The following is a 14,994-nucleotide window of genomic DNA, read 5'->3' on the forward strand; positions in this document are numbered from 1 at the left end:
AATCGGTCATCGGAACTTTTAGCTCTTTTTGTAAAGGACTATGGTTAACATAGTTTCTATCAATGCCAAAGGGCTCAATTCCCCTCACAAACGAAGAGTTGCCCTAAACTGTTTTTATAAACTTAAAGCACATGTGGTGGCGGTGCAGGAGACACACTTCCAGAGCCAAAATCCCCCCTTATTTACTAACACACGTTACCCCCTCTGTTACATGGCAAATGGGCCCGCCAAGAAAGCTGGCGTGGCTCTCCTTATAGCACAACATTGCTCGTTTGTTCTGTCCGATAAATATGAAGACCCAGACGGGAGATATTTAATCTTAGTGGGTAAATTGGATAATGTAGAGACTACCTTGGTCTCCTGTTATGCGCCTAACGCCAAACAAATCCCATTCCTTAGAACCTTCTGTAGAACTCTCAAAGAACGTATGAAGGGAGCCCTTTTGATTTTAGGGGACTTCAATATGGTACTGGATCCCGTTGTTGACCGCTCCCGTCCGACCCGGGCCCTCCGTAACAGCCCGCCTCAGGACCCCTCAGGCAAATTTGGCCAACTATTGGCTGAGTACGCGCTGTATGATGTCTGGAGGGCTAAACACCCACGAGAACGAGATTACACTTTTTATTCCCATGTCCATAGTTCATACTCTCGTATAGACTTAGCATTAGCGGATAGATGGACATTAGCGTCTATTAGCAAAATAGACATATTACCTATGTCTTGGTCTGACCACTCTCCGATCATTGTTGTTTGGGATATTAGTAAGAGGGTGGTTCCCCACGGCCCATGGAGAATGGGCCAACACCTGTTGGCTCACCCTGAGGCTCACCAGGCCATTCAGCAATATCTGGACCTATATTTGACCACCAATTGCCCCGGAGACACGTCTGTTTTTACCCATTGGTGTTCCCTGAAGGCCGTGATTAGAGGCTCTGCAATTCAAATCGCAGCTAGACTTAAGCGCGAATACAGGAGGAGACACGAATCAGCCGACAGAGAGGCTGCGCGGTTGGAAGCGGCACATAAAATAAACCCCGACAATAAATCTCTTTATAAGCAACTCCTTATTGCTCGAGACAAGGTAAACGCCTTTGCCTTAACCGAAGTACATCGCAACCTGCAGCGGCTAAATCAAAATTATTATAGGCTTGGTAATAGAGCAGGAAGGTTATTGGCGCGCAAATTAAGAGGACGCAGAGCCAAGGAACGCATACATGCTGTCCATACATCTTCAGGAGTCAAAGTAACTGACCCGGTCGAGATAGCGAACGCGTTTGCTGAATACTACTCGCAGCTGTATAACCTCAAAGATGACCCTGACACCCCCCAGCCCACGTTAGCAGACATCAAAGGTTTCTTAGACGGGCTATCGCTCCCCACTATAGACGCCCAGACCCGTGAATCCCTTAGCGCCCCCTGGTTAATTGACGAAGTCATAGCAGCCATAGATTCCTGTCCAATAAATAAGGCCCCTGGCCCAGATGGGTATCCCTCCAACTTCTACAAAACATTTAAACTAACCCTTGCTCCACTCTTATTGTCAGTATACAATGAAGCCTCTGATTCCACATGCTTCCCGAGAGAGATGTTGGAGGCCAGAATAGTCACCATCCCTAAACCAGGAAAATCCCCTACAGTGGTTCAGAACTACCGCCCTATAGCATTGCTGAACACTGACCTTAAATTGTTCGCCAAGATGGTTGCAAATAGGATCGCCCCTCTCCTGCCAAGTTTGATTAACTCAGACCAGGTAGGTTTTGTTCTGGGCAGACAAGCGTCGGATAACACACGTAGAGTTATTAACTTAATTGACCGCTGCCAGGCCCGGAACGAGCCTCTCCTGCTTCTATCTCTGGATGCAGAAAAAGCATTCGATAGGATCCATTGGGACTACCTAAGGGTTACCCTGGGTCATTTTGGATTTGCGGGTAGAATACTCGATTCTATATTGGCTTTGTACTCCTCACCCTCGGCTTCGGTTTTCACCAATGGGTACAACTCCTCCACATTTAATATTACTAATGGGACCCGGCAGGGTTGCCCATTATCACCCCTTATTTTTGTGCTAGCGGTGGAGCCCCTGGCGGAGCAAATTAGGATGTCAGATTCAATTATAGGCCCAGAAGTGGGGGGGATGCCGCATAAAATCTGTCTTTTTGCGGATGATATTCTGGTATGTCTTAGAGAGCCTGAAGCGTCCTTACCCCATCTACATACTCTATTAGACTCATATGCAGCGGTTTCCTACTACAAACTAAACACTACTAAGACCGAGGCCCTCCCCTTGAATATCTCCGACAGCACTCTTAGTCGTCTAAAGAATGATTATAAGTATGCGTGGCAACTTAGATCACTTAAATATCTGGGTGTTCATATATCTAGGGGGCGGGACTTAATAGGATGCAACTATGACCCTCTTTATCGTACGTTTGAATTGATGATTAAAGATTGGATGATGCAGGAGGTCTCCTGGGTCGGACGGGTGGCGGCGGCAAGGATGGTCCTTTTGCCAAAGTTGATGTACCTGTTTCGCACCATCCCAAGAGCTTTCCCCAAAGATGTTTGTAACAGATTCAACCGGCTTTTGACTAAATATATATGGGGGGGCTCGAAGCCGAGAATAGCGAAATCCACATTGACGGCACCTAAATGGGACGGGGGTGTCGCGTATCCAGATCTAGAGAGATACCATATCGCTTGTTTACTTACACAGGCTAAAGACTGGTTCACTCAGAGCAAGTCTAAACCATGGGTGTCCCTGGAGCAAGACGCGATATCCCCCTTCACATTATCAGATTTGTTGTGGTTGCCCACCAACTCAGTTCCAACCAGAGTTGCTGAATGCCCAGCAGTACACACAACCCTGATGGCATGGAAAGAAGTAATTAGATCTCTCCCTCCTGGTGCTATCCCCTCCCCCCAGTTGTCCCTCCACACTATAGCCCTACTGATACCAGATATGCAATTATACCATTGGCAGGACTTCGGTCTCACTACTCTAAAGGATGTCCTCCGGGACGGCACCTTAGTTTCCTTCTCCCTGCTCCAAGAACAGTTTCAGATTCCCAAACAGGACTTTCATAAATATCTACAACTGCGACATTGGCTTCAAAGTTGCTTGCCACATCGAGTTCCACATACTGAGTTCCCTAAACTACTGATGTCACTCCTTACACCCAGCGGCAACAGAGGAGGCATATCACGATGGTACCAGTATCTTGTGACAGAGGCCCATCATGGAGTTTTCCCTGCACAGACCAAATGGGAAAGGGATCTCCCTGCAGCCTTCACTGAAGATGTATGGAGAGATATCTTTAAATCTTGTTTTAGAATTTCTAAATGCGTGAATCATTGTGAAATGTATTACAAATTGGTCCATAGGGTATATCTAACGCCAGATCGCCTGCACAAAATTTGGCCTGATGTCTCCGCTAGTTGCTGGAGAAACTGCGGGATGGTGGGGGATATCCTACATATATTTTGGTTGTGCCCAATAATTCGGGCGCTATGGAGGGAAGTATTTCTACTTATTTCCCACGTACTGGGAGTGGTACTTTTGCCCGAACCTCTCTTGGCGCTTTTCCATTACTATGGGAAGGAAATGTCCAGCGGAGATAGATACCTATTGGGCCATATCCTTATAGCCTCTAAGGCCGCCATCGCCTCCAAATGGAAATCAGCAGCTGTCCCCACTATTTCTATGATAGAAAATAAAGTCCATCAACACTATGTTTTCGAAACAGCACAGGCCAAGTATTCCTCAGGAAATACCTCTATTAGCAAGAAATGGATTAAATGGTCCCTTTACAAGGAGGGTTCGGGCCAGATAGGTGCCCCTTGGGCTTCGATATCTACTCCAGACCTCTCCGTACTTCGCTCCCCCAGTCCATTCCAGACATTAACAGGGTAAAGTGAAGTAGACCTTTTGTTTTACACTCTACTGTGTTCTCATTGTTACATTATGATACCCCTGATATGTACTTCCCCCCCCAATGTCTTTAATGTCTTTATTAGTTTTGTATTATGTATGTCTCTTCACCCTCATCCAGATTGTTTATACCAATTTACATATACATATTTATGTAATCTGTGTGAAAATTCAATAAAAATTTAATATTAAAAAAAAAAATGTCTAGTTACGGCACTGTTGCTAGGTATCCATTTCTCTGTCCCTGAGCAGGTCACCCTCACCTGATGCTCTCCAGGGGTGAGGGGGTGGACTTGGATGGGATGGGTGGGGGGGTGCAAAGCATTTTGTCGCACCTGGGCAAACCGCTTGCTAGTTCCGCCACTGGTCCTGAGTGTCCTTCTAGCGGCTGTACAGGCTTCATGATGCTCTAGCCAGCATTGCGGCAACACTACAGGCTGCAATGTCACCTCCCAGGCAGCTTGCAAGCCAACTGCTGGTGTTGTGGGACAGCGACAGCACTGCACACACATTTCTGGGCATGCGCGGGATATTATTTTGACCTAATTGCAGAATACTGTAAGTAAGCATAATTCATTCCTTGATAAGTTGCCAGCACACTTCTCTGCCATTGCTGACTATGGTGGCAGCGTAATTAAGTGAAAAGTTATTACAATAGTGCTTTACACGCTGACTTCATATCCTTAACTTACACTAATGAGCCCCAGACTGAAGCAGAAGCAATTGTCTTACTACTTACCTGTGTCTATGCAGTGACTTAGGGGCAGATTTATTAAGCCTGGTAAAGTGATAAAGTGGAAGGTGATAACGACCAGCCAATCAGCTCCTAACTGCCATGTCACAGGCTGGGTTTGAAAACTGACAGCTAGGAGCTGACTGGCTGGAGCGTTATCACCTTCCACTTTATCACTTCACCAGGCTTAATAAATCTGACCCTCAGAGGCCTCTGGGCCTAATTCAGCATGGATCGCTATTCAGAAAATTTGCAAATTGAGCTATTATCGAACGACCGTGCATGCATAGCATTTGCATTGTGTACGTGCATCATAAATTGCATACAGATCGTAATCACAATGTAGCCGCTGTTTGACTGACAGGAAGCCGGCATTTCTTTGCGGAAATCTGCTATTTTCTGGGTGTGTCAGAAAAAATGCATCCGTGCTCAGGTGTTTTTGGGGAGGGTCTCTGACGTCAGCTCAGACCACTTCCAGACCGTCTCAGTCACAGATTAGTGGTAGCCTCAGGTCTACTCACCCTTGCTCAGATGGCAAAAAATCTTCAATGTTCCAGAAATTGCGTATGCATCTGCCAATGGATAGCGATCTGCGATGCATTCGCAAACTTGCCCCGGGTGTTATTTCTTCCTGTCGGGGCAGCTCCTTTATACTCTCAGACAACTGCAATTTCTCAATTGAGATAGGCCCTATGTACAAAGAATCATGAAAGAGCTACAACATTTTTCAATGTACAACACACAGGGATATTTTTTAAATGATTATTTGCGCTATGTAATAAACGGAACTTGCAGGGACAGTGGTAGTGATAACCACTGTCCTTGCAAGTTACTTCCCAGGGGTGTCAGAGGACTTTTTCACATTTGCAAAATACTCTTCCCGGACAACTGACACTGTAAGATTCTCGGACTTTGCGGAGGATGTCAGAGAAGGATCGCAAGATGCTTCTCCTGAAAGAATGCTTCCATAGACATAAAGCAGTCTACACCATCTGTAGATGGCATAAACCAATGGCGCCGAACTCCTAAAACTGTTACATGGCAATAATGGGAACTGTGGTGTACAGTGGTACTTAGGGTACCATTTATCATTCTGGGCCAGATGCATCATCGCTTGGAAAGTGATAAACTGGAGAGTGAAAAAGTACCAGCCAATCAGCTCCTAACTGACATTTTTCAAACAGGGCCTGTGACATGGCAGTTAGGACCTGATTGGCTTGTACTTTTTCACTGCCAATTTTATCACTCTCTAAGCGATGATGCATCTAGCCCTCTATATTTGTGGCTATATCCCCGAAAACAGGTTAGCCTCAAATATTATGTATTTCCCGAATGTATGAAGGAGGGATCTCCAATACCTGCATGCAATCCCTCCAATGCCGCCTGCAGCTGCATCCCCCAAAGGTTTCTATGGTGGATGCGATGCTTCCCGATTTACCAATATAGGGAATGCATCGCATTCCCGATATTGGTCACCGCAGCTACTGCCATCTGAAGATGGTTGTAGCCTATTGTAGCCTATGGACTACACATTGCATTGCTGTCTGGGCAGTGAGTTCCCTAGGAACCCTTCCTGGAAGCGGCCTCTGTCCAGCACGTCATTAGGCCCTGTCCCATTACATGAAAACGCAGAAATTTGCTGGTCTGCAGCTAAAATGACGTAATTGGCATCATTTAGCCCATCCCCTCCATATGGCGCAGCGATTTCCAGATACTATCTCCCCATCCTGCCGTCTGTTTCACTAGGAAGCGGGTGGGATGCGGCAGCTCTGCCTACTCTTGCGGGGAGGCTACCCAAAAAATCAAGAGTCTCCTGCAACCTCCAGGAGAGTAGGCAAGTATGCCATTAGGGTCGCTATTAGTACATAACATTGATACATAAAATAATACAGAAGCTGTAGTAGAATTTTATGAAAATCCGTATTCATAAATACAGTAATAGGCTCATCAGTGTGTAGAGCTGCCCCAGTAGCTGTCATCTCTGTATACTCAATGACTGTTTGCTAAATACAATGTGTGTGTACAAAGCATGGTGTGTATATATGTATAGTATAGCTGTTTATCTATATTTATTCATCTGTCTATCTATATACACATACTCAGCAGGTGTGGCAGCAGATCCAGCCTGTCAGTATGATCTGTAGCTGGGACCGGATGGGCGGCACACAGAGAGGACACATTGTCTCCCTAGCGATGACTTGCGTTCCGCCTGGAAGCTGTTTACCGAGGTTTCAGTTTAGGGAGGGACACTTCCGGCGGATGCAGTGTCCATGTGTGTGCAGTAGTGCTGGCAGCAGGCCGGTGTGAGAGCAGCACGGGCAGGGTGTGCGGGAGTTGGCTATAAGGGTGAGTCGGGGCGAGGTTGTGATGCATAGGTACTCACGAGGCGCCTATGGTAGGTGACCAGTGCCCCGCCAGCTGTGGGATTACAAGTGCCAGTTATGACCTAGCTAGTTGCTTCTGGCTTGTAGAGCATGCTGGTACTTAGAGTTTTTTGCTTATCGCGTCTCTCTCTCACACTCTCATGTTGCTGATGCCCCTGGGGGTGGGTGGGGGTATTGGGTAGCAGCCACATGGTGTGCCCCACTAGGCCAGTGACAGCAGGTACTGCTGGTGAGACCTGTAGCAGAGCAATGTGTGTGTGACTGCAGTGTCACTTATAGGTTCCAGGTCAGAACATGGGTCTCTGTGGATTAGCATAACCAAACTTGTTCAGAACATTAAAATGTGTGATCTCACTGTCTGTCTTCGCTCACCACAGGTTACTATTCCCAATGGATGTGCACGTGGATAGTAGTAGTCCAGGGGATCCCATGTTCTGAACTTAAGCCACACCTTTCAGACTGCCTGAGGTGGGTCGTACCCAGGAGCCTCCCAGGGTGCGACCCGCCTCAGGTGCTCCGCCGCCGCTGTCTGCAACCTGGCATATTGCCAGGTTGGTGATGTCAGCGGTGATGCGGCAGGGCTGGCGCTTGGAGATCACATGATCTCCAAGTGCTGCCCGTCCACACAGTGTGAACGGGAAACGGGTCATATCGACCCGGCTCCTGTTCACACTGCACAGCGAGCCAGGTTGAACACGAGTTCAACCCTGCTCGCTACCAGGGCTGAAATACTGAGTCGCTCGACCCGGGATATTTCCCCTGGCACCTTTTAGAACATACATGAGCACGGGTTATGCGCGCTCATATGCCAATAACTAGTTCCTCATCAGCTGGTGCATTTTGCATCCTGTATTCCATGCCTTGCAATTGGCATTAATAAGGAATTTCTCCTCAGCCCTCCCCATGGCTAGAAAGTATCTTGACTGTTGTTTGGGGGAACTTGCAAACAGGGAAGCTCTGAGATGGTCTTACTTGTAGTACTAATAGTAAGGGATGCCCTACACTGGAGGCCAGCCCTTACAGGATGGGCAGGAACGTCTGAGCCATTGAGCTCTACATAATAATGATTTTGAGCACCATGCTTAGTTGGCAGCATGCAACAATAAATCATGGCTTCTGTGCATCTTGAGGTTTTGATCAATGAAAGCCTGGTTCTGGGTGTGATGTGTATACTGTACCTCAGTGTTAGGACTCCTGGCTGCCAGTAACAATATTAAGTGAAATGTACCGTACTTAACCAGCACAAACTGTACATGCTGCCCTTCACAGTACAGTAAATGGAATACATATGTGAGGTTGATGGTCACTTTGACAGTCATTACGTCAACAGCAGAGTGCAAAGGACACAATCCTGACACAATAAAAATGCTACTGAGCATTTTTACCATGCAGGTATTATGACTTTAAACATGCATAATACCCACATGGTACGGAGGACATATTATAGTAAATTGTCTCCAAAATAGAAAATAATTGTGTAGTATAGCTATAATCCAGGTAACACTGTGCGCTAGCACTACAGAGTGGCATGGCTATAATCCTGGTAACACTGTGCACTAGCACTACAGAGTGGCATGGCTATAATCCAGGTAACACTGTGCACTAGCACTACAGAGTGGCATGGCTATAATCCTGGTAACACTGCACTGGCACTACAGAGTGGCATGGCTATAATCCTGGTAACACTGTGCTCTAGCACTACAGAGTGGCATGGCTATAATCCAGGTAACACTGTGCGCTAGCACTACAGAGTGGCATGGCTATAATCCAGGTAACACTGTGCGCTAGCACTACAGAGTGGCATGGCTATAATCCTGGTAACACTGTGCACTAGCACTACAGAGTGGCATGGCTATAATCCTGGTAACACTGTGCACTAGCACTACAGAGTGGCATGGCTATAGTCCTGGTAACACTGTGCACTAGCACTACAGAGTGGCATGGCTATAATCCAGGTAACACTGTGCACTAGCACTACAGAGTGGCATGGCTATAGTCCTGGTAACACTGCACTAGCACTACAGAGTGGCATGGCTATAGTCCTGGTAACACTGTGCACTAGCACTACAGAGTGGCATGGCTATAATCCTGGTAACACTGTGCACTAGCATTACAGAGTGGCATGGCTATAATCCTGGTAACACTGTGCACTAGCACTACAGAGTGGCATGGCTATAGTCCTGGTAACACTGTGCACTAGCACTACAGAGTGGCATGGCTATAGTCCAGGTAACACTGTGCACTAGCACTACAGAGTGGCATGGCTATAATCCTGGTAACACTGTGCACTAGCACTACAGAGTGGCATGGCTATAATCCTGGTAACACTTTGCACTAGCACTACAGAGTGGCATGGCTATAGTCCAGGTAACACTGTGCACTAGCACTACAGAGTGGCATGGCTATAATCCAGGTAACACTGCGCTAGCTCTACAGAGTGGCATGGCTATAGTCCTGGTAACACTGTGCACTAGCACTACAGAGTGGCATGGCTATAATCCTGGTAACACTGTGCACTAGCACTACAGAGTGGCATGGCTATAATCCAGGTAACACTGTGCACTAGCACTACAGAGTGGCATGGCTATAATCCAGCTAACACTGTGCACTAGCACTACAGAGTGGCATGGCTATAATCCTGGTAACACTTTGCACTAGCACTACAGAGTGGCATGGCTATAATCCAGGTAACACTGTGCACTAGCACTACAGAGTGGCATGGCTATAATCCAGGTAACACTGTGCACTAGCACTACAGAGTGGCATGGCTATAATCCAGGTAACACTGTGCGCTAGCACTACAGAGTGGCATGGCTATAATCCTGGTAACACTGTGCGCTAGCACTACAGAGTGGCATGGCTATAATCCAGGTAACACTGTGCACTAGCACTACAGAGTGGCATGGCTATAATCCAGGTAACACTGTGCACTAGCACTACAGAGTGGCATGGCTATAATCCAGCTAACACTGTGCACTAGCACTACAGAGTGGCATGGCTATAATCCTGGTAACACTGTGCGCTAGCACTACAGAGTGGCATGGCTATAATCCAGGTAACACTGTGCACTAGCACTACAGAGTGGCATGGCTATAATCCAGGTAACACTGTGCACTAGCACTACAGAGTGGCATGGCTATAATCCAGGTAACACTGTGCACTAGCACTACAGAGTGGCATGGCTATAATCCTGGTAACACTTTGCACTAGCACTACAGAGTGGCATGGCTATAATCCAGGTAACACTGTGCACTAGCACTACAGAGTGGCATGGCTATAGTCCTGGTAACACTTTGCACTAGCACTACAGAGTGGCATGGCTATAATCCAGGTAACACTGTGTACTAGCACTACAGAGTGGCATGGCTATAATCCTGGTAACACTTTGCACTAGCACTACAGAGTGGCATGGCTATAATCCTGGTAACACTTTGCACTAGCACTACAGAGTGGCATGGCTATAATCCTGGTAACACTTTGCACTAGCACTACAGAGTGGCATGGCTATAATCCTGGTAACACTTTGCACTAGCACTACAGAGTGGCATGGCTATAATCCTGGTAACACTTTGCACTAGCACTACAGAGTGGCATGGCTATAATCCAGGTAACACTGTGCACTAGCACTACAGAGTGGCATGGCTATAATCCTGGTAACACTTTGCACTAGCACTACAGAGTGGCATGGCTATAATCCAGGTAACACTTTGCACTAGCACTACAGAGTGGCATGGCTATAATCCTGGTAACACTGTGCACTAGCACTACAGAGTGGCATGGCTATAGTCCTGGTAACACTGTGCACTAGCACTACAGAGTGGCATGGCTATAGTCCTGGTAACACTGTGCACTAGCACTACAGAGTGGCATGGCTATAGTCCTGGTAACACTGCACTAGCACTACAGAGTGGCATGGCTATAATCCTGGTAACACTTTGCACTAGCACTACAGAGTGGCATGGCTATAATCCAGGTAACACTGTGCACTAGCACTACAGAGTGGCATGGCTATAATCCTGGTAACACTTTGCACTAGCACTACAGAGTGGCATGGCTATAATCCTGGTAACACTTTGCACTAGCACTACAGAGTGGCATGGCTATAATCCAGGTAACACTGTGCACTAGCACTACAGAGTGGCATGGCTATAATCCTGGTAACACTTTGCACTAGCACTACAGAGTGGCATGGCTATAATCCAGGTAACACTGTGCACTAGCACTACAGAGTGGCATGGCTATAATCCAGGTAACACTGTGCACTAGCACTACAGAGTGGCATGGCTATAATCCAGGTAACACTGTGCACTAGCACTACAGAGTGGCATGGCTATAATCCAGGTAACACTGTGCACTAGCACTACAGAGTGGCATGGCTATAATCCTGGTAACACTGTGCGCTAGCACTACAGAGTGGCATGGCTATAATCCAGGTAACACTGTGCGCTAGCACTACAGAGTGGCATGGCTATAATCCAGGTAACACTGTGCACTAGCACTACAGAGTGGCATGGCTATAATCCAGGTAACACTGTGCACTAGCACTACAGAGTGGCATGGCTATAATCCTGGTAACACTTTGCACTAGCACTACAGAGTGGCATGGCTATAATCCAGGTAACACTGTGCACTAGCACTACAGAGTGGCATGGCTATAATTCTGGTAACACTTTGCACTAGCACTACAGAGTGGCATGGCTATAATCCAGGTAACACTGTGCACTAGCACCATGTAGTGACGCCTCTGTGAATAAACCTACGAAACCCCTAATAGGTTTTGTTTCTGGGATTATGTTAATTAACAGGGATATTTTGTGTGTACTGATACCTGCCCAAAAGAAGTTAATGTTGCAGGTTATTTAATGTGTTTAATAATATTTTTTCCTAAACTGTATCTTCAGTTAATTGAAACATTCATTTAGGGGTCATTTTCTTTTTGTAATAATCCATAAATAGGTGAATAGTACAAACTTAATGTACAGGTATATACTATATTCTGCAGGTGTCAAAAGAGAAATAAATATGGAGGAAAAAGACAAAAAAGCACATCGCAAGAAAGCCAGCGGACCAAAAGCCAACAAGAAGCGGAATAGACGTCAGGCAGAGGGTGGAGTCACTACGGAAGAAGATGCAAGGAAAAGGAACCCCAAAGCGTTTGCAGTGCAGTCTGCTGTGCGCATGGCAAGAACCTTCCACAGGTAAAGTAATTATTGGTATGCAAGTTCTTGCTATTCTGGTCCATGGATTTATTTACATTCAAAATACTGTTTGTATTTTGTAAAAAATAAAATAAAAAAATGGACAGATTCACTTAGCTGTGGTACTTACCATGTGGCTCCAGCTCCCTGGAGTAACGTCTGGCTTTATTCAATTACTTGGCAATTTCCACATACAGTATGGTAAACCCACGGTTAAATATGTTAGTGCCTGGAGCTATGGAATTACCTCGCGCAGAAATCTCCAGAGGGTGCAGTTAACATGGATTTCTGAGATGCTATTAGTACCATGGGGTATAGATTGGGTCCATTGGAGCCTTGGCACTTTAAATAAGAATTTACTTACCGATAATTCTATTTCTCGGAGTCCGTAGTGGATGCTGGGGTTCCTGAAAGGACCATGGGGAATAGCGGCTCCGCAGGAGACAGGGCACAAAAAAGTAAAGCTTTACTAGGTCAGGTGGTGTGCACTGGCTCCTCCCCCTATGACCCTCCTCCAGACTCCAGTTAGGTACTGTGCCCGGACGAGCATACACAATAAGGGAGGCATTTTGAATCCCGGGTAAGACTCATACCAGCCACACCAATCACACCGTACAACTTGTGATCTAAACCCAGTTAACAGTATGACAACAGAAAGGGCCTCTTAAAGATGGCTCCTTAACAATAACCCGAATTAGTTAACAATAACTATGTACAAGTATTGCAGATAATCCGCACTTGGGATGGGCGCCCAGCATCCACTACGGACTCCGAGAAATAGAATTATCGGTAAGTAAATTCTTATTTTCTCTATCGTCCTAAGTGGATGCTGGGGTTCCTGAAAGGACCATGGGGATTATACCAAAGCTCCCAAACGGGCGGGAGAGTGCGGATGACTCTGCAGCACCGAATGAGAGAACTCCAGGTCCTCCTTTGCCAGGGTATCAAATTTGTAAAATTTTACAAACGTGTTCTCCCCCGACCACGTAGCTGCTCGGCAGAGTTGTAATGCCGAGACCCCTCGGGCAGCCGCCCAAGATGAGCCCACCTTCCTTGTGGAGTGGGCTTTTACAGTTTTAGGCTGTGGCAGGCCTGCCACAGAATGTGCAAGTTGAATTGTGTTACAAATCCAACGAGCAATCGACTGCTTAGAAGCAGGTGCGCCCAACTTGTTGGGTGCATACAATATAAACAGCGAGTCAGATTTTCTGACTCCAGCCGTCCTTGCAATGTATATTTTTAAGGCTCTGACAACGTCCAACAACTTGGAGTCCTCCAAGTCGCTAGTGGCCGCAGGCACCACAATAGGTTGGTTCAGATGAAATGCTGATACCACTTTAGGGAGAAAATGCGGACGAGTCCGCAGTTCTGCCCTATCCGAATGGAAGATTAGATAAGGACTTTTATAAGATAAAGCCGCCAATTCAGATACTCTCCTGGCAGAGGCCAGGGCTAGTAACATAGTCACTTTCAATGTGAGATATTTCAAATCCACCTTTTTCAATGGTTCAAACCAATGGGATTTGAGGAAATCTAAAACTACATTTAGATCCCACGGTGCCACCGGAGGCACCACAGGAGGCTGTATATGCAGTACTCCCTTGACAAAAGTCTGGACCTCAGGGACAGAGGCCAATTCTTTTTGGAAGAATATTGACAGGGCCGAAATTTGAACCTTAATGGATCCCAATTTGAGACCCATAGATAATCCTGATTGCAGGAAATGTAGGAAACGACCCAGTTGGAATTCCTCCGTCGGAACCCTCCGATCCTCGCACCACGCTACATATTTTCGCCAAATGCGGTGATAATGTTTCACGGTGACTTCCTTCCGTGCCTTAATCAAGGTAGGAATGACTTCTTCTGGAATGCCTTTCCCTTTTAGGATCTGGCGTTCAACCGCCATGCCGTCAAACGCAGCCGCGGTAAGTCTTGAAAAAGACAGGGACCCTGCTGTAGCAGGTCCCTTCTCAGAGGTAGAGGCCACGGTTCGTCCGTGAGCATCTCTTGAAGTTCCGGATACCAAGTCCTTCTCGGCCAATCCGGAACCACTAGTATTGTTCTTACTCTTCTTTGCCGTATGATCTTCAATACCTTTGGTATGAGCGGCAGAGGAGGAAACACATACACTGACTGGTACACCCAAGGAGTTACCAGTGCGTCCACAGCTATTGCCTGTGGATCTCTTGACCTGGCGCAATATTTGTCCAGTTTCTTGTTGAGGCGAGACGCCATCATGTCTACAATTGGTCTTTCCCAACGGTCTATTAACATGTTGAAGACTTCTGGATGTAGACCCCACTCTCCCGGATGAAGATCGTGTCTGCTGAGGAAGTCTGCTTCCCAGTTGTCCACGCCCGGGATGAACACTGCTGACAGTGCTATCACGTGATTCTCCGCCCAGCGAAGAATCTTGGCAGCTTCTGCCATTGCACTCCTGCTTCTTGTGCCGCCCTGCCTGTTTTCATGGGCGACCGCCGTGATGTTGTCCGACTGAATCAACACCGGCTTTCCTTGCAGGAGAAGTTCCGCCTGGCTTAGAGCATTGTAGATTGCTCTTAGTTCCAGAATGTTTATGTGAAGAGACTTTTCCAGACTCGTCCATACTCCCTGGAAGTTTCTTCCTTGTGTGACTGCTCCCCAGCCTCTCAGGCTGGCGTCCGTGGTCACCAGGATCCAATCCTGAATGCCGAATCTGCGGCCTTCTAATAGGTGAGCCTTCTGCAACCACCACAGAAGTGACACCCTTGT

At 46.9% G+C, this 14,994-nt stretch overlaps 1 protein-coding gene across 1 annotated transcript in view; it reads left to right on the forward strand.

Annotated features, from left to right (window-relative positions):
* Positions 1-6,861: 6,861 nt before the first annotated feature.
* Positions 6,862-14,994, forward strand: part of BMS1 (BMS1 ribosome biogenesis factor) — a 105,289-nt gene continuing 97,156 nt past the window's right edge. Inside the window, exons 1-2 of the mRNA XM_063958738.1 lie at positions 6,862-7,007; positions 12,048-12,243. Of these exons, the coding sequence (XP_063814808.1) occupies positions 12,068-12,243 (176 nt within the window). The 5' untranslated portion in view covers positions 6,862-7,007; positions 12,048-12,067. The remainder of the gene's footprint in view (positions 7,008-12,047; positions 12,244-14,994) is intronic.

Source organism: Pseudophryne corroboree, chromosome 3, assembly GCF_028390025.1.
Source record: "Pseudophryne corroboree isolate aPseCor3 chromosome 3, aPseCor3.hap2, whole genome shotgun sequence".
Lineage (NCBI taxonomy): Eukaryota > Metazoa > Chordata > Amphibia > Anura > Myobatrachidae > Pseudophryne > Pseudophryne corroboree.